This window comes from Bubalus kerabau, chromosome 6 (genome assembly GCF_029407905.1).
Source record: "Bubalus kerabau isolate K-KA32 ecotype Philippines breed swamp buffalo chromosome 6, PCC_UOA_SB_1v2, whole genome shotgun sequence".
NCBI lineage: Eukaryota > Metazoa > Chordata > Mammalia > Artiodactyla > Bovidae > Bubalus > Bubalus kerabau.
Genome location: NC_073629.1, coordinates 35,634,902 through 35,655,670, shown reverse-complemented (window position 1 = coordinate 35,655,670; position 20,769 = coordinate 35,634,902). Strand labels below are relative to the sequence as shown.

The following is a 20,769-nucleotide window of genomic DNA, read 5'->3' as shown; positions in this document are numbered from 1 at the left end:
ACCCCTAATATATGTTTTCCCTTTGAGTATCTAAAATTGTGCACCTGTCTATGAAAAAGGAGCCACTGTAACACATCCATGTACTTCTTATATTGAATATGGATTGAATTGAAAAATGTTTGAACTCCTGATAAGAAAAGTGAATTATTTTTACCAGGTTGTATTTCAGTGTATATCAAATATGTAAAATGACAGTACTTCAGAGCTGAAACAAGTGTTGGAAATTGTCTGGTGACTTTTTTTCCCAGAATACCTATCCACAGAAATCCTTGGCACAAATATATTAGGAGTCCCCTATATACCATTTTCCTGTTGAGGGGAAAAAGATATAGTACCTTACTACCCCTGAAGTTGCTAAGAGAGCTTCATGAATCCACTTTTAAAAGTATGAGTATAATCCAAGTTCACTTTTTACCAACGAGGACCCTAAGGCACAGAGCAGTTGAGAAACTTGACTATTTGTCTGCAGGACAAAGATATAAGTAAGTTTGGGAGAGGATCATTGTGCTATTCTATCTGCTTTTGTCTGTCTTTGAATTTTTATAAGTTTTCAAAATCTACTAGAGAAATAAATGAATATACAGATCCTTAGCACTCTGAGTTAAATTCTAGTTTTTATATTTTATGAGCAGAAGATCTGTGACTTAGATCAAACAGTTTTTCAGAAACAAATTGTATACTAAAGCCAGTACGTGTGAAGAAGACAGCTGGTAAATCAACCTCTAACCACTTACTCTAAACTCCATTTTATAGTTCTCTGCTGCTGCTGCTAAGACACTTCTGTCATGTCCAACTCAGTGCGACCCCGTAGACGGCAGCCCACCAGGCTCCCCGTCCCTGGGATTCTCCAGGGAAGAACACTGGAGTGGGTTGCCATTTCCTTCTCCTATGCGTGAAAAGTGAAAGTGAAGTCGCTCAGTCGTATCCGACTCTTAGCGACCCCATGGACTGCAGCCTACCAGGCTCCTCCATCCATAGGATTTTCCAGGCAAGAGTACTGGAGTGGGGTGTCATTGCCTTCTCCTTTATAGTTCTCTGCTGCTTCTGCTAAGTCGCTTCAGTCGTGTCCGACTCTGTGCGACCCCATAGACGGCAGCCCACCAGGCTCCCCCATCCCTGGGATTCTCCAGGCAAGAACACTGGAGTGGGTTGCCATTTCCTTCTCCAATGCATGAAAGTGAAAAGTGAAAGTGAAGTCACTCAGTCGTGTCTGACTCTTAGCGACCCCATGGACTGTAGCCTTCCAGGCTCCTCCATCCATGGGATTTTCCAGGCAAAGAGTACTGGAGTGGGGTGCCATTGACAACTCATCAAATATCCACCAGCTTTCATAAAAGAATGAAACTGACTCTGAAAAGAAAGTCAACCACTAATGTTGATGAAAAAGATACTTGGAGAGAGAAGTTATGTACTGTATTGGCATTTAATGATTTGGTGGTAAAGCAGATCTAGGGACGATGTAACCCTCCTGAATAGCTTAGGGCTTTAGAGCGTTCATATTCTAGAAGGAAGGCAGTTTTCCATTTCTCAAAATGATTTAATGAATATTAGTCTCCCAATTTATTTCTTGAAAGAACTCTATGATGTGATATTATTAACTCTGTAATGTCAGGACATGTCAGAGATTAAGGAACTAAGTTGTCCATGGCCCCAGGATTCACTGATTCAGTACATGTGTATTGATTGCCTACCATGTGCTAACCTTTACCAAACTCAGTTAAGACTAACCCCTTGCTCTGAAGGATTCACTATTTATATGGGCGACAGCCACACAACATAGGATATTATTGAGGCATAGAGGATAGAGTCCTTAACTCTTCTTCTTTGAAAGCCAGGAAAGTCTTCACTGAGGGGATGACACTGAGCTAAGTTTTAAAGGATGAATAGGAAAACCATGAAGCAGGGGAGGGAGGTAGAGACATTTCAGGAAGAGAAAACAGCTTGCATAAGTTTATAGCATTGTTACAGGGCATGGAGAGAATATTTATGAAATACCAAGCAGGTAGTAGTGTCATTTTAGGAGATCATTTTTCACATACTTTTAACATTGTTGTTGTTGGTTGGTTGGTGAGTTGTGTCTGACTCTTCTGCAGTCCCTTGGACTATAGCCTACCAGGCTCCTCTGTCTATGGAATTTTCCAGGATCTTCCTGATCCAGGGATCAAACCTGCATCTCCCACATTGGCAGGTGGATTCTTTACCACTGAGCCACCAGGGAAGCCCAGTTACATTACTTGAAATTCAGACACAACTGAGCAACTAAGCACACAAAATAATCCCATTCCTTTCATTCTGAAATTGAACTACATTAAACAATTTTTGATAAGAGATACAAAAAACATTTTCAGAACAAAAGGGGTAATTTAGAATAAAAATGTGGCACATGATCAGCACTCAGTGATTATGGATTTAACACCACTGAGTTGTCTAGGGAGACTGAGATTTCAGATTCTAAATTTGCCTTAATGTCAGTCCCTATAGTTGATGAATTTTCACCATAATGCCTAGTTGCCCCAGTATTAAAGCAGTTGGTACAGATGGCTGAAATTATCAAGGGTTGGGGGTCTTCAGATTTTTTGAGACTGCAGAACAAGTGGTGCCAAGTTGAAGGAATAGCTCAAAATATTATGGTTGTGAAGTCCGGCTGGACAGGAAGGAGCAGAGCCAGAGGGAGACTGATGGAGAGGGAGAAGGGTGAGAGTGTTGAAGTGTTGGAAAGCAGGTCTAAGAGGTAGAGGGGTGGAGACACTGCAAGCTGGCCACCTATGAAAGGCAAAACAAAGGATCTGGCTTTAAAAAGATAAGAATTTAGATAGGCAGGCATGAGTCACCATCAATGATTAGTGACTGTGGCTATACACTCCATTCTTTGTATTTATTTTACATATTATATAGTTTTTCCCACAGATTATTATGATACTGAATATTATTCCCTTGCCATACAATAAATTCTTATTGCTCACCTATTTTGTGTGTATAATCATATGTATCTGTTAATCTCATACTCCTAATTTATCCCTCCCCTTCCCCTTTGATAACCATAAATTTGTTTTCTATGTCTCTGAGTCTGTTTTGTATATAGATTCATTTTGTTTTATTGTTTTAGATTCCACATAAAAGTGATATCATAATGTGTGTGTTTCTGTGTCTGTCTTCACTGAGTGTTTATATTCTCCAGGTTCATCCATGTTGCTACAAGTGGCAATATTTCATTTTTTTTGGTTGAGTGATATTCCATTGTATTTGTGTACCATATCTTCTTTAGCCAGTCATCTGTTGATGGGTACTTGTGTTGTTTCCATGTCTTGGCTAATGTAAATAAATAGTGCTGCTATGAACATTGGGGTGCTTATTATGTCAGAGAATGTTTTACCTATGTTCTCTTCTAGGAGTTTTATGACAGCATGTCTTACATTTAGGTCTTTAAAACATTTTGAGTTTATCTTTGTATGTGATGTGAGGGAGTGTTCTAATTTCATTGACTAACATATAGCTCCCCAGCATTCCCAAGACCACTTGTTGAAGGGTCTGTCTTTCCTCCATCATATATTCCTGCCCCCTTTGTCATAGGTGTAGGTGTATTGGTTTATTTCTGGGCTCTTTGTTCTTTCATTAACCTATATGTCTGTTTTTTTGCCAGTACCACACTGTTTTGATTAATGGAGCTTTGTAGTATGATCTAAAGTCTGGAAGTGTTACACTCCACCTTTGTTCTTTTTCCTTAGGATTGCTTTGGCAATTTTGACTCTTTGTGGTTCCATATAAATTTAAAGATTATTAATATTTGTTCTAGTTCTATGGAAAATATGATGGGTAATTTGATACAGATTGTTTTAAATCTGTAGATTGCTTTGGGTAGTATGGCCATTTTAACAATATTCTTCCAAACCAAGAGCATGGTATATCTTTCCATTTCTTTGAATCATCTTCAGTTTCCTTTATCAATGTTTTAGTTTTCAGTGAATAGTTCTTTCCTCGGTTAAGTTTATTTCTAGGTTTGTTTCTTTATTTTTTATCCATTTTTAAATTGGATTTTTTTTTTTAGTTTTTTATATTTCATTGTTAGTGTAAAACAGTGAGTTCTGTATATTAATCTTGTATCCTGCTATCTTCTTGAATTCATTTGTTAGTTCTAATAGTTTTTTTTGTGGAGACAGAGTCAAAACCTAAGATTCTAGTTTGGTGACTTTTGGATTGTGGTGGCATTCACAAAGAAAGGGAATATAAGAAGAAAACAGATTTGGGAAAAGAATATGAGTTTAATTGGACAAAAAATTGTAGGATAAATAGATATCCTAATAGAATATGCAGTTGTGGAATTTAGGAGACCCTGGAATAGGAATACTCTATCAATTAAATAGGTTTAATGCAAATCTTTCATGCAAAGATAGGCACAATAAAGGACAGAAATGGTATGGCCCGAACAGAAGCAGAAGATATTAAGAAGAGGTGGCAAGAATACACAGAAGAACTATACAAAAAAGATCTTCATAACCCAGATAACCACGATGATGTGATCAATGGACTAGAGCCAGACATCCTGAAATGCAAGTCAAGTGGGCCTCAGGAAGCATCACTATGAACAAAGCTAGTGGAGGTAAGGGAATTCCAGTTGAGCTATTTCAAATCCTGAAAGAGTATGCTGTTAAAGTGCTGCACTCAGTATGCCAGCAAATTTGGAAGACTCAGCAGTGGCCACAGGACTGGAAAAGGTCAGTTTTCATTCCAATCCTAAAGAAAGGGAATGCCAAAGAATGTTCAAACTACCACACAATTGCACTCATCTCACATGCTAGCAAAATAATGCTCAAAATTCTCCAAGCCAGGCTTCAACAGTACGTGAACCATGAACTTCCAGATGTTCAAGCTGGATTTAGAAAAGACAGAGGAACCAGAGATCAAATTACCAACAACCGTTGGATCATCGAAAAAGCAAGAGAGTTCCAGAAAAACATCTACTTCTGCTTTATTGACTATGACAAATCCTTTGACTCTGTGGATCACAACAAACTGGAAAGTTCTTAAAGAGATGGGAATACCAGACCACCTTACCTGCCTCCTGAGAAATCTGTATGCAGGTCAAGAAGCAACACTTAGAACTGAACACAGAACAACAGACTATTTCCAAATTGGGAAAGGAGTACGTCAAGGCTATGTATTGTCACCCTGCTTATTTAACTTCTATGCAGAGTACATCATGCAAAATGCCAGGCTGGATGAATCACAAGCTGGAATCAAGATTACTGGGGAAAATATCAATAACCTCAGATACGCAGATGACACAACCCTTATGGCGGAAAGAGAAGAAGAACTAAAGAGCTTCTTGATTAAAGTGAAGGAGGAGAGTAAAAAAGTTGGCTTAAAACTCAACATTCAGAAAACTTAAGAACATGGCATCTGGTCCCATCACTTCATGGCAAATAGACAGGGAAACAAAACAGTGAAAGACTTTATTTTTTGGGCTCCAAAATCACTGTAGATGGTGACTGCAGCCATGAAATTAAAGGACACTTTTTCCTTGGAAGAAAAGCTATGATCAACCTAGATAGCATATTCAAAAGCAGAGACATTACTTTGCCAACAAAGGTCCATCTAGTCAAAGCTATGGGTTTTTCCAGTATTCATGTTTGGATGTGAGAGTTGGACCAGAAAGAAGGCTGAGCACTGAAGAATTGATGCTTTTGAACTGTGATGTTGGAGAAGATTCTTGAGAGTCCCTTGGACTGCAAAGAGATCCAACCAGTCCATCCTAAAGGAAATCAGTCCTGAATATTCATTGGAAGGACTGATGCTGAAGCTGAAGCTCCAATACTTTGGCCACCTGATGTGAAGAACTGGCTCATTTGAAAAGACCCTGATGCTGGGAAAGATTGAGGGCAGGAGGAGAAGTTGGATGGTATCACCGACTCGATGGACATGAGTTTGAGCAATCTCTGGAGCTGGTGATGGACAGGGAAGCCTGGCGTGCTGCAGTCCATGGGGTCGCAAAGAGTTGGACATGACTGAGCAACTGAAGTGAACTGAATGCAAATCTTAAATGTCTGTATCCCCAAGGACCTAAATAGCGTGAGAATTCCTGTGACACAGTAAGGTATTTAAGTTGCCACTTAATGGGTCAGCTTCATGATCCCCCTTCACCCACCTTCCTATTGTATTTCAGACTATCCCTATCACCAAGGGATAGTCTCTAGAGAGATGTGATTTTCCTCTAGATATCAGCCTCAAAAGATTAAGAATGTTTTCTTTACCAAAAAAAAAAAAAAAAATTGTGCCTAGAAGTCAGTCTCGCCCCTCCCTGCTTCACAGCTTCTATATGGAGACAGGAGCCTTGAGTGAATGAATGAAACTATATTCATCGCCTACTCCCGAAGAATCCAGCCCCCAAAATCAGTTCTAAACAACTAGGCTCTTTATTGACTCTCCCTCAAGCAGGTGGCCTGTGTACACAGAAGCAGATGGAAGATAAAACCATAGATAATTTAAGTAGATGGAGCCAACAAGAGATCTTAGCGTCAGAGGCATGAGGTATCCCCTGCAGCCTCAGCTACAGACGGGCTTGTGCCGCCACCTCCAGGGCACAGACACATCCCTGCCTGGCCTGAGAATCGAGCTGACAGTTGGAGTCCCTGCACCACACTCCTGGGAATACACCTCCTCTCTTTTCTCTGTGGAGGCAGTGTCCTTTCTGGTCTTACTTCTTTTGTTGTGTAAAAAACTTTTTTCCCTCATGAATTTTAATCAAGTTTTGAGGAATGCTCATACATTATTTTGTTAATTTTTGTCACTTTCATCCTCAAAGAGGCGACATTACCAGGCACCCTTACTGAGGCTGTGCACTGACTGCATAATCCATCCCTTAACAACATTTCAAACTTTCACATTCACCATCCGTCAAGTTCTGATCCTTGGGAATGTTTGTTTGCAGGCCTCCTTCTACATCAATGTGTATACCAATTGCTGGTGAATCTGAATCTCTGGAAGAAGACAGAAAAGGTGGAGAGACTCTCAAAATTCATCTTGGGATAGCAGGTATGGATGTGTCACTTACTCATTTTCTAGTTTGTGAGTAGTGGTACTACCCTAAAAGATTCCCAAAGCCCCTCCCAGATTTGTAATTCTGTGAGTATATATGACTTGAAATGAGCCAATAAGTATTAGCAGAGTTTTAATCATGCAATTTTTCTTTAAGCCAGTGCTTCATTTTGTCCAAAGGGTATGTCATGCTTTGATGAATTAAAAGCTCAACGTTGCAGTGACGCTCCCGGCCCCACCACTGTGTGCTTCTGCTGCCCACAGATCCAATAGGACACTACGGGGGTGTCCACATTCCCATAGCTTCTGCCAGTCACCTTTCAGGTGGTGCTTCTCTTCCATGAATCACGTGTCCTCTGTCAGTGGTTCCCAAATATTAGTGCACGTCAGAATCACCTAGCGGGCTTGTTAAACCATAGATTGCTGACACTGCAGCCAGAGTTTCTGATTAAGTAAATCCAGATTGGAGCCTGAAAACTGCATGGCTAAGTTCCCAGGTGATGCTGCTGCTGGGATCACTTCTCCAGACAAACTCATAGTCAGAGGCTGCCCCCCAAGTGTAAAGCAGGTAAGGGGAATGTCAAGTTGGCTGGGGAAAAAGCACTCATGAGCTTCCTTTTTTATCCCGTGCCATGTGACCAGGGTTATTATTTGAAAGAAGAAGAAGAAAGGTGTAGTGATACAATTAATGTTTTCAGCACTCCTTAGATTGCAAAGATAAGGTTTGTTATACGTAATGAGGATTATGATATTGCCTGATTTGAGATCAGGGAATTCTTTGTGACTTTTAATTCTCCTGTTAGCTCCTTCTGTTCAGTATTTAAACATTCGGAATTCTTTCTCATATTGGAAACCAGTCATCAGCCCTATATCATTCTCCATCGCCTGTTCCTCCTTGGGCTCATATCTCCTCCTCCCTCCACGCCCACCATCTTTCTCTCACACTTTCCATAGCCAAATTTCTAGGAATAATGTACTGCCCACTTATTCCTAAACACATAGGATTCTGACTTCTGCATTCTGCCCTCTCTTGATGATGTCTCCAAGGATATGACTGTCAAATCTTGTGGGCATTTTTTATGTTCTCATTTGAATAAATTGGCCATTTATTCTTTCTGGAAACTGTCTCTTCCTTTAGCTCCCGCTTCTCTTCTCTAACTTCTCAGAGGCTTCTTTATCTTCTTCCTCCTTCCTCTTAAAATATTGATGCTCACCAGGATTTGGTTTTCTCCATTCACCCCGCCCTGGGCAATGTCATCTGTACCTTCAATTTAACTATCATGTAAATATGAGTAAGTGTGTTTGATTTACAAATTTGTGTTGCCTCCAAAACTTCATCCTGACTCCAGGCACATGTTTCCAAATGCTTTTTGGAAACATCCACTTCATGTCACATTAGACCAAACCCCATCTGTCTAACTTTTTTCTCAGCAAGCCTCTAAGCTCCTCATGATCAGGTCTTAATTTATCTTTGGGTCAACAGCGTAATGGCCAGGGACACAGTAGAGATCTGTGACCAGTGAACGGGTGTCCTCAGGGTTCTGAAATTCCACATGCCTGGCACACCTTCCTGACTCTTCCGCCTGTGTTTTGTGTCGCAGTTATCCTGGCGCACACGTCTAGTTAGTGATGAAGTACTGTTATTTGTGCCTGCTCAGCATCTCTCAGCTGAATTATTATGAAAATCTTCACTCCTTCACCTTCTATTCATCCTGCTGCCAAAGTGATCTTCCCAAAATGTCAATCTAGTGAAGTCACACCCTTGCTCAAAGCCATTGGATTATTTCCTTCCTTAAACTCATAGAGATAAGTCCTTCATTATCAGGTATCTGCTCATCTCTCTTTCCTTCAATCATAGTTGGGTATATGCCAGCTTTACAGAACTATTTGCCTTTCTACAGACAAGGCATGCTTTTTCCCACCTAATCTAGCCAAGAAATTCCTATATATTGTTAAAAACCTGGAGTTAATCTCCAACAGAGGTCTTTCCCCCATTACCACATAGTGTTCAATGTGTTTGTCCTTTGGAGCTCTTGATAGCTTCTTTTTGATGCTTGTATTTTGGTACTTGCCACATGAAGCATATATTTTATTTATTTTGTACCCTTATATCTTGTACAGTATTGGGCATTGACCTGGTAAGAGCTTAATAAATATTTATTGAATGAACATATGTTGAAAACCAGTAAATGGATGAATTAAGATCTGAGCTAGCCCTAGGAGTAAAGTGTATAATTCTTGATATGAACCAACTCTTTTCATTCAGAATTTGCTGTACTGGGGCTTAGGACCACTGTCAAGCAGGACTAGGGATGCTGGTTTGCATCTGTACCTTACAGTCTGTCCAGAAATGAAAAACCCTTTGCAGCAGGTCCAGGTCACTGCAGTAGCTTACTTACTTGGCAGCATTTGTTGGCCCATCTGTGTTCAATATCATTTATAGAGCTGTTGTTATAATTGTTATGTTACTCATTTGGGTTTTATTTTGCCTGTAAGTGAAAAACAGTTCTAGTTTTCAAATATTTCACCCTAATGAAAATGGCCACAGTTCTGCATTCTGTAGAAGAAGCCTAGTTCTGAAAATACACAGTTGGCATCTGGAATATGCACATTATTAGGGAAATAGCAGAAGTGGGTTTGACACAGCCTTTTTTGTACATTTACTTTGAAACTGAATACTATAATCAATTTCTGCAGAACCTTATTCTCAGTGGTATATCACATGCTGTGTTGTTTTATACCACAGACATTTGTACAAATTACAGCCTAGCACTGGCATCTCTAATGCAAAAGTCACAAAGTACTCTTTAGCCTCCTGTCGTGATAGATTTGGGAAGCAAGATTTCCTTAAACACCACACAAAAACCTGGCAATTCTATGAGAATTTAGAAGAATCCATCTGACTCCCTTTTTAAAAAATATTTATTCTTTATTTATTTGGCTGTGCCAGATCTTAGTTGTGGCATGTGGGATCTAGTTCCCTGACCAAGGATCAAACCTGGGCCCCCTGCATTAGGAGCATGGAGTCTCAGCCACTGGACCACCAGGAGTCATTTGACTCCTTTTTATCAGAGAAATACTAAATATAAAGAAATAGTTTTATTTTAAGATAGAATGCTATTAAATCTTATGAAAGGTACCATAGCACTTTGGTAAACTGAGGTATTTAAGTTCTTTGTAAAGTATTTCTTGCAACACAGTTATTTACATTGTACTGATTTAAAGGAATTTCACTCTTGATAATGAATTTAGCAGCTTCTGAAATCTATAGATTGGGCTTCCCTGGAGGCTCAGTGTCAAAGAATCCACCTGCAATACAGGAGACCCGGATTTGATCCCTGCATCGGGAAGATCCAGTGGAGAAGGAAATGGTAATCCCACTCCAGTATTCTTGCCTGGAGAATCCTCTGGACAAAGGAGCCTGGCAGGCTACAGCCCATAGGGTCACAAAAGAGTTGGACATGACTTAGCGACTAAACAACAACAAAATTCATAGATTAGAATCCATATCGACCATTGACTTGTTGACAATAAGAGTAACATCATGTTATGACATATTGCAGATCTCTCAGCAAAGAGTGCCTCTGTTCCAGATGAACTTGGTGCCTGTGGACATTCTAGAACATCAAGCTATGCAAGCCAGCAATCGAAAGTATCAGGTAGAGGCTAAGAGCGGTGCAGGGAGGGCAGTTTGGTTGCAGTGTATTTGATACTAGTGTTAACCACCAGAGTGATTTTCTCTGACAGGGTATAGCTCCTGCCACTCCCGGTCATCTAGTTTCTCTGAGCTCTGCCACAGAAGAAATACCTCAGTGGGAAGTACATCAACAGGAATTGAAAGTATTCTAGAGCCGTGTGATGAAGTTGAGCAAAAGACAGCTGAACCAAGTCTTGATGTAGCAGATAAAGAAGATACAGCTTTAGAAATACTCAACAGGTATCATTTTGGACTCACTTTAAATGGGGGGGGGGGACCTTAATTTTAATGACATACTAAAGGGAGGAATTTTTTTTTTAATTATTTTCAAAGATGCCCAGTGAAGCAAGATTCTGTAGAATCTCAACTGAAGCGAGTTGATGATACCAGAGTGGATGCAGATGATATTGTGGAGAAAATATTACAAAGTCAAGACTTCAGCCTAGATTCCAGTGCAGAAGGTATGTAGATAGCCATTAAGTATATGTAAATATGGACTTGCCAGGTGGCGCTAGTGGTAAAGAACCTGCTTGCCAGTGCAGGAGATGTAAGAGATGTGGGTTCGATTCCTGGGTTGGTTAGGAAGATCCCCTGGAGGAGGGCACGGCATTCCACTCCAGTATTCTTGCCTGGAAAAATCCCATGGGCAGAGGAGCCTGGCAGGCCTATGGCCCATAGGGTCGCAAAGAGTGCCTCAGACATAACTGAGGTAACTTAGCACACATATATAGATATATGTGATTCAGGTTTGAATAATCCATGTGGTCAGTAGTGAATAGGCTGTACATCATGATACTGAGTGTTGCATATCTGTAAAATAAACTTCACACCCGTTAAAAATCTGAAGATAACTGTATACCTTGGGCTTCCCGGGTGGCTCAGTGATAAAGAATCCACCTGTCAAGTAGAAGACATGACTTGGGTCAGGAAGATCCTCCGGAGGGGAAAACGGCAACCCACTCCAGTGTTCTTTCCTGGGAAATCCCGTGGACAGAGAGGCGTGGCAGGCTACAGTCCATGGAGGGTCGCAAAGAGTCAGACACAACTTTGTGACTAAACAACAACTTTATAATTTATTTGCTAATGGTATTAAATTTGGGAAAGAATTAACTTTAAAAATATCAATTTTTAAGAAAGCTTTTATTGTACTTTTTTAATTATGCATCAATGTCTGCTTTATAATAGATATCTTCATCTACTTTGTCATAACGGGGCATAAGTACCTCAGGTCACTGCTGCAGTTTGGGAGGTTGGGTGGTAGTCTCTCATTCCCTCCTTAGCATTTTCACTGAAGCTGAAAATTTACATGCCACCGATTTGAAAAGTATAATTATTCATGCTGGTGTGACTAGAGAGCAGTTAACAATGGACTTAGTTTCATGATGTAACTGGTTGTGAAGAGAAATAATTAAACCCCACTTGAGGAAATTTATAGGAACAGCTGTCTTCTTTACTCAGCCCTAAGAAAAATAGCTTACAGAAAGTTAATGAGAAGTAACTACTAGGATTTCTTTTAAACTGCTTGTTTTAAAACATGGGTGAAGGCAATGGCACCCCACTCCAGTACTCTTGCCTGGAAAATCCCATGGATGGAGGAGCCTGGTAGGCTGTAGTCCATGGGGTCGCTAAGAGTCGGACACGACTGAGCGACTTCACGTTCACTTTTCACTTTCATGCATCGGAGAAGGAAATGGCAACCCACTCCAGTGTTCTTGCCTGGAGAATCCCAGGGATGGGGGAGCCTGGTGGGCTGTTGTCTATGGGGTCACACAGAGTCGGACACGACTGAAGTGACTTAGCAGTAGCAGTAGTTCTTGTTTTAAGTTTTTATTTCTTTAACAAAACTGAAATGTAAAATGTTAATTTATTGTAATATGAATATTATCTGACAGTCATCTAATAATTGTATGTATAACAAATATTGTCAATGTGTCTTGCAGAAGAAGGACTGAGGTTATTTGTGGGTCCTGGAGGAAGAACCACCTTCGGTAGTCGTCATCTTCCAAACAGGTATGTAGACCAAAGAGCATCTTACTAAAGAGTAGAATGACTTTTTCTTTTAAATGCTCATGAGTGGAAGATGAAAGTTACAAAGTTTGTATCAGATTGAGTCTAGAAAGCAAAGTATCAGTAGTTCCATGAGAAAAATTACAGCTCTTAGTGTAGCTTAGTTTTCCATATCCTGAGTATGTTTCCTTATCCTGAGTATGTATAAAATACAGTTTCCATTTTGTAAGTTTATTTGTTGATTTCCTTAGATGTGTTTTTGGAATGTATTAGTACAGAACTGGTAGAGTATTGGGAGAATAAAATAAGTGAGCAGTTACCAGGGAGTATGTGGAAGACAAATATTCCTGGTGGTAGGAACAAATAGAAATAACTTACAGGCATAATAATTATAATATATAACTATATAATAGTGAATATATAATAATTATAGGTGGTACTTACTGAGCATTTATTAGTTATGTGCTGAGCACCATATATATATTTCATTCAAGTCTTACCTCTTTCAATGCTCAAAAAAATACTATTATTAGTTTTTTAAAAGAGGGGAAAAAAGATAAAAAGAGGTTAAGGTAATTTACCCAAAGAAAGCCTTAAAGCTAGTAAGTGGTAAAACCAGGACTCACACCCATGTCTCTTTTGAGTAATTGTACTTAATCATTTTACCTTACTGGCTCCTGATTAATATAACCTATGTAAAGATGGAATTCTCCAAGCAAGAACACTGGAGTGGGTAGCCATTCCCTTCTCCAGGGGATCTTCCAGACCCAGGGATCAAACTTGCATCTCCTGCACTGGCAGCAGGTTCTTTACCAACTGCACAACCTGTGAAGTCCAACCACTGGACCACCAGGGAATTCCTAGTTTGGGCGTTTTAAGTATCACCTGCCCTGGACTCCTTGCTTGGTACCTTGCGAAAAATGCTGTGCTTTCCTTCAGCACGCACACACAAACCTTATCCTAGACCAAGAAACAATAGAAGGAACATGCATGTTTATTCCATTGTAACATAAGGCCAAGGCACCAAGTGCATCAAAAATAGCAAAAAAAGAAAATCTGTTGATGAGGCCTTTAAGTATTTCTAAATACTTTTATTCACAAAGCTTGCAAATTTTAAGTCTTTTAGTATTCTCCATATTTCATTAATAGAGGTCAGATAGTACCTGGCATATTAGGGCAAAGGCTAAGCTGCTGTAATAAAGAGACTCCAAAATAAAATGGCCAGCCTGGAGGGACAAATTTGACCCAGAAGTGATTGATTGATGCAGGTACCTCTGTTTTGTCCTTTACCATCCTCCTTAACCTGTGTTGTCAAAATTGCTACTCGTCCAAGGCCCAAGCAATTTCCCTTTAAGTAAGTGAGGAAGAAGTTGGCATGTCTCCATTCATGTTCCCTGGGGGAAACTTAGTCACAAGGCCACACTTACAGACAAAAGAGTTTAGGAAATGTGCTCTCAAGCCAAGCAACCTGTACCTGGCTAAAACCATGGAAAGGGGGAGAGTAGATGTGGGAGACAACCAGCGGTCTGACAAACCAAGCTTGTAAAGAAATAATCCCTCTTCAAGATCATTTTCCCCTTCAATCTGCATTTACATAGATATAATTTACAATATGGACCACTTACAAAGATATTTGCGTTTGACTAAAATAAATTTTGCACTTCCAGGTTAAGTATGTAAAGACACCACCACACTACTAATGCTACTAGAAACTGTCATGGGTTAACTCAACGCAAGATTTGAACCACCAGAGTCAATATATTTCGGATTTATATATAAACATGTTTGCCACAGTATGTTGACACAGTAAGAATTTGGAAACATTTCTAGATTACATGGGAATAAGTATGAGGTGATCAGGGGCCAGACTAATCCCAGTGCAGCAGTTAATAAACATTTAAGACTTAAAGTACTTTCTCTGTGATACCTATAAGCCTTGTGGATATCAAATCAAGTAGAAAATGTCTAATGCACTGTCTCTTTGGGGACAAGGTTAACTGGAACAATCTCAAACACTGCAGCTCACAAGTTTCAAGTTTTGTTTTGTCTTTTCCCTATTTTTAGGGTGGGGTCTGGAGCTTATGAACAAGTTGTGATCAAACGCTAGAAGTCAAGCTGGTGAACTGAAGCTTCCCTGTGGGTTTAAGATGTGGGCAGTTGAGCTATTAAGGCACTTTATTCCAGCACTTAGAGCAAATGAACCTATTAAAAAAATGAAGCATGTTCGTCTATCAAGAGGAAAGCCAACACTGATTTCTTCTCTGAAGGTGCCCACCACTCTTTCTCACCTACCAACAGGGAACATCAGAATGGCAGTACCAGAGCAGTGTGCCACGTGTGGTTATAGGAACACGGCCTCTGTGGTCACTGCACATAATAATGAAAAGCCTGCTTTTTCTGTAAAAACACCCAGTGGGAAAAAAACACTATACATCTGAGTATAGTTTTAGTGTTTAAGTGTCAAACCTGTGATAGTGTTCAACAGATTTGGCTCTAGCTTTTAAATTTTGTGTTTGCGAGACAAAAAGTGAAAATAATTTAAACTATAAACTCTGCCAAGAATAGATATAATTCCTGGGAAGGAAATCTTCCATATTATACTCCCTACAGTATTGTACTAAATTTATTCACTCTTCTTGATGCAATAATTGATATAAAATGTGGGTGCTTGTGCTTTGGGAAAGTGTTATACTACAGTTTAAATATGTAAAATGCTTAATTCTAAACGAATCAGTCATAAATTGAAAAACAAGTGTGTGTTATTTAAGTCTGAGATACATGAATGAGTATAATGCTAATATTATGCAGTATGTGTCATTACTTGTTAATATTAGATGAGCTGCAGAATTCCCATTAGTGCTATATGAAAGACTAAGAGAAGTATAAGATTCAGTATGTTAAGCTTCCATAAGATGCCCTAACGTAAGAGCTCTGTTAACTAACAATAATATCTGCTGGGTTTAGGAGTCAAATATTAGAACAACAGGAGGAAAATTGAGATGCTGTCAGAAACAAAACTGCCTTTTCTCTGAAGATTCAAGCTTACATGAAACTGAAAATTATTCCAAGGAGGTAATGGATAAAGAACAAGGGATAGCCGCTTGACCTTACTGACATGGACCCATTTTGTTTTCTTTGCTGCATCAGAAATCAGTTATTTTGAGGCAAGAATAGAATACAACATACATCAGGTAGAAGTAAGAATATCTGATCTGGATCCAGTTAAATAGCACAGCAGATAAACCTCAAGAGTTTTTCTGGTCTTACATGACAGTTTCTGTGTGGAAAGATCTCAGTTTTCTTGGACTCAGTTAGTCACTGAAAAAGAATGTTGCTCCTATGGAACCAGTAATTCCTAGTCCTTAACTTTGAAACCAGGTCCAAGAAATATAGTGTGTTAGAGTTACTTTGGTCTAGTATTTCCATGTTGGCAAAATAAGGGAAAAAATATTATTTTTAAAGGAAATTTATTTTAGTATCCAAATTTAGAGGTTTGAAAGTTTTTGAATAATTCAGGTTAGGGTTTTTAATATTTCAGTGATTGGGTATTCCAAATTAATTCAGTACTACTTTTATAAATAGGTGCTGATTTTTTTTTTAAGAGATAACACCCTATTTTGGGATATTTTGAATGTTGAAAGATAGAATTTTCTGACTTATTAGTTAAACTTTCTTGTTAAGATTTGAAGAAAAACACTGACCTGAACATTTTAGTCTAACCAAGGAAAATACTACCTTAAGTGTAAAGACTTGCTGTCTATGAATAAACAGGTGAATTGATCCATTCATTATATATTATGGGAAGAAGAAAATCAAAGTTTTTAAAAAAGATGTGAAGATATTGTTTAGAGAGATATTTAGTATGACGTCTTAAAAACTATTTTTCTATTTTCAAAGCATTAGTTCTATATTTTTTATTGGCATCTCTACAGATGATTTTGCAGTTTTGAAAGTGATTATGAAAACTAGATTGTAAGTTAGGTTCCATGATGACGTTCCTCAGATACATAAGCGATGCCATGGTTAGGACACTGCCCCCATCTTACTCATCCTTGACTGCCCTTGGCCCAATATAAGACTGGCTGTTGGTAGTTAAGATGATAGAGAATTATTTTTAAAAAACAAAATGTGGAGAGATTTTGAAAATAGTGCCTTTGAGCAGTCACCAGATACATCTTGATTAATGTAGTAGTAAATATAACCAATATTTTAATAAGTAGAAATACTAGGAAGAAAAAAGATGACAGTGTCCACTGTAGTCAGTGAAAGTCTGGATTTATTTTATTCTCTTTTGTGTTTTGTCAGCATACTTTGCAACTAGATTTCTTTAGAGTCCTTGAAAATATTTGTTGAAGGACCTATGTGTCTTACTTTCTAGTTTTTCTTAAACTATTGTACTATTGATATCTTAACCATGTAGCTATTCAAAAAAACCTGCTTATTAAATACCAAGTCCACTTTTGGTTCCGTTTTGAGTTTAGAAAATAAATTTGAAAACTTAATAAATTTTTAACTTAAATATTACAAATTTTATTTTTTTAATATTAAAATCTAATATTTATATCACCTAGTCTTGGAGAATTTGCAGATGTAGAACATTTTTTTTTTCCTAATCTTACCCTCGTAAAAAGGATTCATGATTTAAAGCTAAGTATTTCTGATCAGATAATGAAGTGTCTTAAATACCTTGGGGGGGGCACTTCCTGTGACTTGTGCTGGTGACCGAGATTAGAGAGGATGTGAAGGGTTCAAAAGGGCAGAGGAGGCCCTGGGCCATTAATTTACACACTGACTGTCGACTCCCTTGGCAATGGTGGTGGTGAAGCTTTCTGTATACAGACAACTGATTCAGATTGGTTACTTAGAATCTGAGAAAGTCTTGACCAAAAATCCTTAAGTCCACCAACCCATTCCAGCAAAATACTATCAGAGTAGTGCTGTCCAAACTAGATTCTTCTGTATGTGCTTTTTGTTTTTTTAAGTAAAAACCATGAGCCACAGGTGTCTACCACTTAGCCCATTTGTTGCTAGAAGGGAAAATAATCTTCTAGCTTCCAGTCAAAACATATTCAGTTGTCAATGAGTTTTGATATATTAAAACATCCAGCAGTATTTTTAGAATTTTAAAATTTCCATGCTAACAGACTACTTCAAAGTTCATGCTAATAGTAGTATTAAATACTTCACTGAAGTTCTCTGAAATGTTACACTTCCATTATATATGATAATGTGCTGAAAGAGACTGGGCTCATATGACAGGATTGCATTTTAACAGATCTTTAACTGGGACAGTTCAGAAATTATGCTTGGTCGCTTCTCTTGGATGGTACGTCATGTTAATATAACCTATACTATAGTTGAAATTGAGTTATGCCATTACTCATACGTTGGCTTAGGTACTGTACATAGTCTTAATAGCTGAGATGTTAAAGAATATGAAGTCTAAAAATACAAAGGATGAAACAGGCCTTTATTAACCTGTTTTAAGACTGCTTTGGATATAAAGGCCTTACTCCCTTATATATGACTTTTTAGAAGATAATATATATACACAGTATATTTTAAATGGTCATGTGGGTGATCTCCAACTACTCTCCATGTGACAAAATTTGCAACATTTTTAATTTATGTGGACAACAAACTCCACATTCACAAGTGTTTATGTTCATCCTATGTATATAACAAAGAATTCTCTTACTGATACTATACTCATTGACCAAATCCCACATACAGGAAGACATTTAGGGTATATTCAGTTTGGTTTTTTTGGAGATATGTCTTACTTTGGGGATCACCTTCCTCTTATACATTTACTTGGTCCTCTGGAAGTTGATCGAGTTGTGGGTAATCATGTAAATGCTTATGAATAAAATTTTATTGAAGTGATTCCATTAGTATTCTAATCTCTAATACATGGAAAATGACCTTCATATTTATATTTTTTGTTAATTTTCCAACTATTAATCCAGGAAGTGTTTTCCTTTTTTTTTATCAAAACTAATTTTTTATTGTAAAATATGAGTAATGTAAAGGTGAATCTTACACATGTTCAATAAAAATCATATCTTAAAGTTTAGAATGTTGTTATCCTTTAAAATTTCAGTTAAGATTCTGTCAGAAATCTACCAGATTCTTGGCAACAAAAGAAAACCAAAGGGAAAGGACCAGTGTATAACTTCTCCCTATGGGCTTCCCTTTATTTATGATCAAGTAGTATACCAGGTTTACAGACTTCTCTACAGTCCTGTGAGCATGGACTTTGGAATCAGACAGACCTGAATTTGAATTCAAACTCCCCTCGGAACCTGTTTTCTAATCCAGCATGGAGATAATACCACCAAATCTTTCTGGTTATGATGAAGAACATAAAAGCTAATGTTAGGAATATGCCACTTAGTAGGCACTTAAAGAGTTTGATCAAGCCAAAAATTTGTCTTTGTGTAGCATCTACAAAAACATCTTAATTCTAGTGTTAAGACAGAAGATGGTCAATAAGTGTGGCACTATTTGAGGTTAAAATCATGGCTTTAAATGATATTCATAGTCACCACACCTTTGTACAGACTGTTCTTTTTGACTAAAATGTCCTCACAGAGAGGGAAAACGTCAACATATTCTCTCTGCAATAATCAAATTATAACAGAATTTAAAGTTAATAAAGAACTATGGTTCACTATGAGTTTGAACCCAGATCCATGTAGACGGTCATGAATTCCCGGGATGGTGCAGATTATGAAAGGTTACATAAGTTAAGGAGAAAGTACCTTGCTTGCTGGCAGAAGTGGGGTGGGCTGTGGCCACTCTAGGTGAAACCCTCAAACCTCCTCCTCAGTACACAGGATCATTGCAGGTGACTTTGTGCCAGATCACAGCAGAACCTGGCAGGAGCCTGTCATCTGTCCCCTCAGACTCTTTTTTCAATATAGTTGATGTACAGTTTAAAATTACAGGTATACAGCATCAGATCAGATCAGATCACTCAGTCGTGTCCGACTCTTTGCGACCCCATGAATCGCAGCACACCAGGCCTCCCTGTCCATCACCAACTCCCAGAGTTCACTCAGACTTATGTCCATCGAGTCAGTGATACCATCCAGCCATCTCATCCTCTGTCGTCCACTTCTCCTGCCCCCAATCCCTCCCAGCATCAGAGTCTTTTCCAGTGAGTCAACTCTTCGCATGAGGTGGCCAAAGTACTGGAGTTTCAGCTTTAGCATCATTCCTTCCAAAGAAATCCCAGGGCTGATCTCCTTCAGAATGGACTGGTTGGATCTCCTTGCAGTCCAAGGGATTCTCAAGAGTCTTCTCCAACACCACAGTTCAAAAGCATCAATTCTTCGGCACTCAGCCTTCTTCACAGTCCAACTCTCACATCCATACATGACCACAGGAAAAACCATAGCCTTGACTAGACAAACCTTTGTTGGCAACGTAATGTCTCTGCTTTTGAATATGCTATCTAGGTTGGTCATAACTTTCCTTCCAAGGAGTAAGCATCTTTTAATTTCATGGCTGCAGTCACCATCTGTAGTGATTTTGGAGCCCAGAAAAATAAAGTCTAGTGACTCACAATTTTTAAAGCTTATACTCCATTTATAGTTACAAAATATTGGCTATATTCCCTTTGTTGTATAATATATCCTTATATCTTATTTTATACTTAATAATTTGAAAATTTTAATCCTGAACCACCCCCCCTGGGGGGAGGGGGCTTCCCTGATGGTCCAGTGGCTGGGACTCAGAGCTCCCAAAGTAGGGGTCCCAGGTTTGATCCCTGGTCAGGAAACTGGATCCCACATGCCACAACTAAAGATCCCACATGCCACAGCAAGGACCAAGGATCCCCAGTGCTGCAGCTGAGATGTAGCACAGCCAAATAAATATTTAAAAAACAATAATTTCCTACCCCTGTCCTGCCCCTCCCTTCTTTCCCCTCCACTCTGGTAACTACTATTTGGTTTTTTGTAAGTGTATATAAATTCTCTATATCTGTAAATTTCTTTGTTACATTCACTAGTTTATTTTTTAGATTC

General features: G+C 38.7%; 1 protein-coding gene across 2 annotated transcripts in view; it reads left to right on the top strand.

Moving 5' to 3' along the window:
• EEIG2 (EEIG family member 2) overlaps positions 1–18,815 on the top strand; it is a 71,902-nt gene extending 53,087 nt beyond the window's left edge. For both annotated transcript variants that reach the window (XM_055584907.1, XM_055584908.1), the window contains exons 6-11: positions 6,926–7,029; positions 10,596–10,691; positions 10,780–10,969; positions 11,063–11,190; positions 12,670–12,739; positions 14,801–18,815. In XM_055584907.1, the coding sequence (XP_055440882.1) occupies positions 6,926–7,029; positions 10,596–10,691; positions 10,780–10,969; positions 11,063–11,190; positions 12,670–12,739; positions 14,801–14,843 (631 nt within the window). In that variant the 3' untranslated portion in view covers positions 14,844–18,815. The remainder of the gene's footprint in view (positions 1–6,925; positions 7,030–10,595; positions 10,692–10,779; positions 10,970–11,062; positions 11,191–12,669; positions 12,740–14,800) is intronic.
• Positions 18,816–20,769: the final 1,954 nt, after the last annotated feature.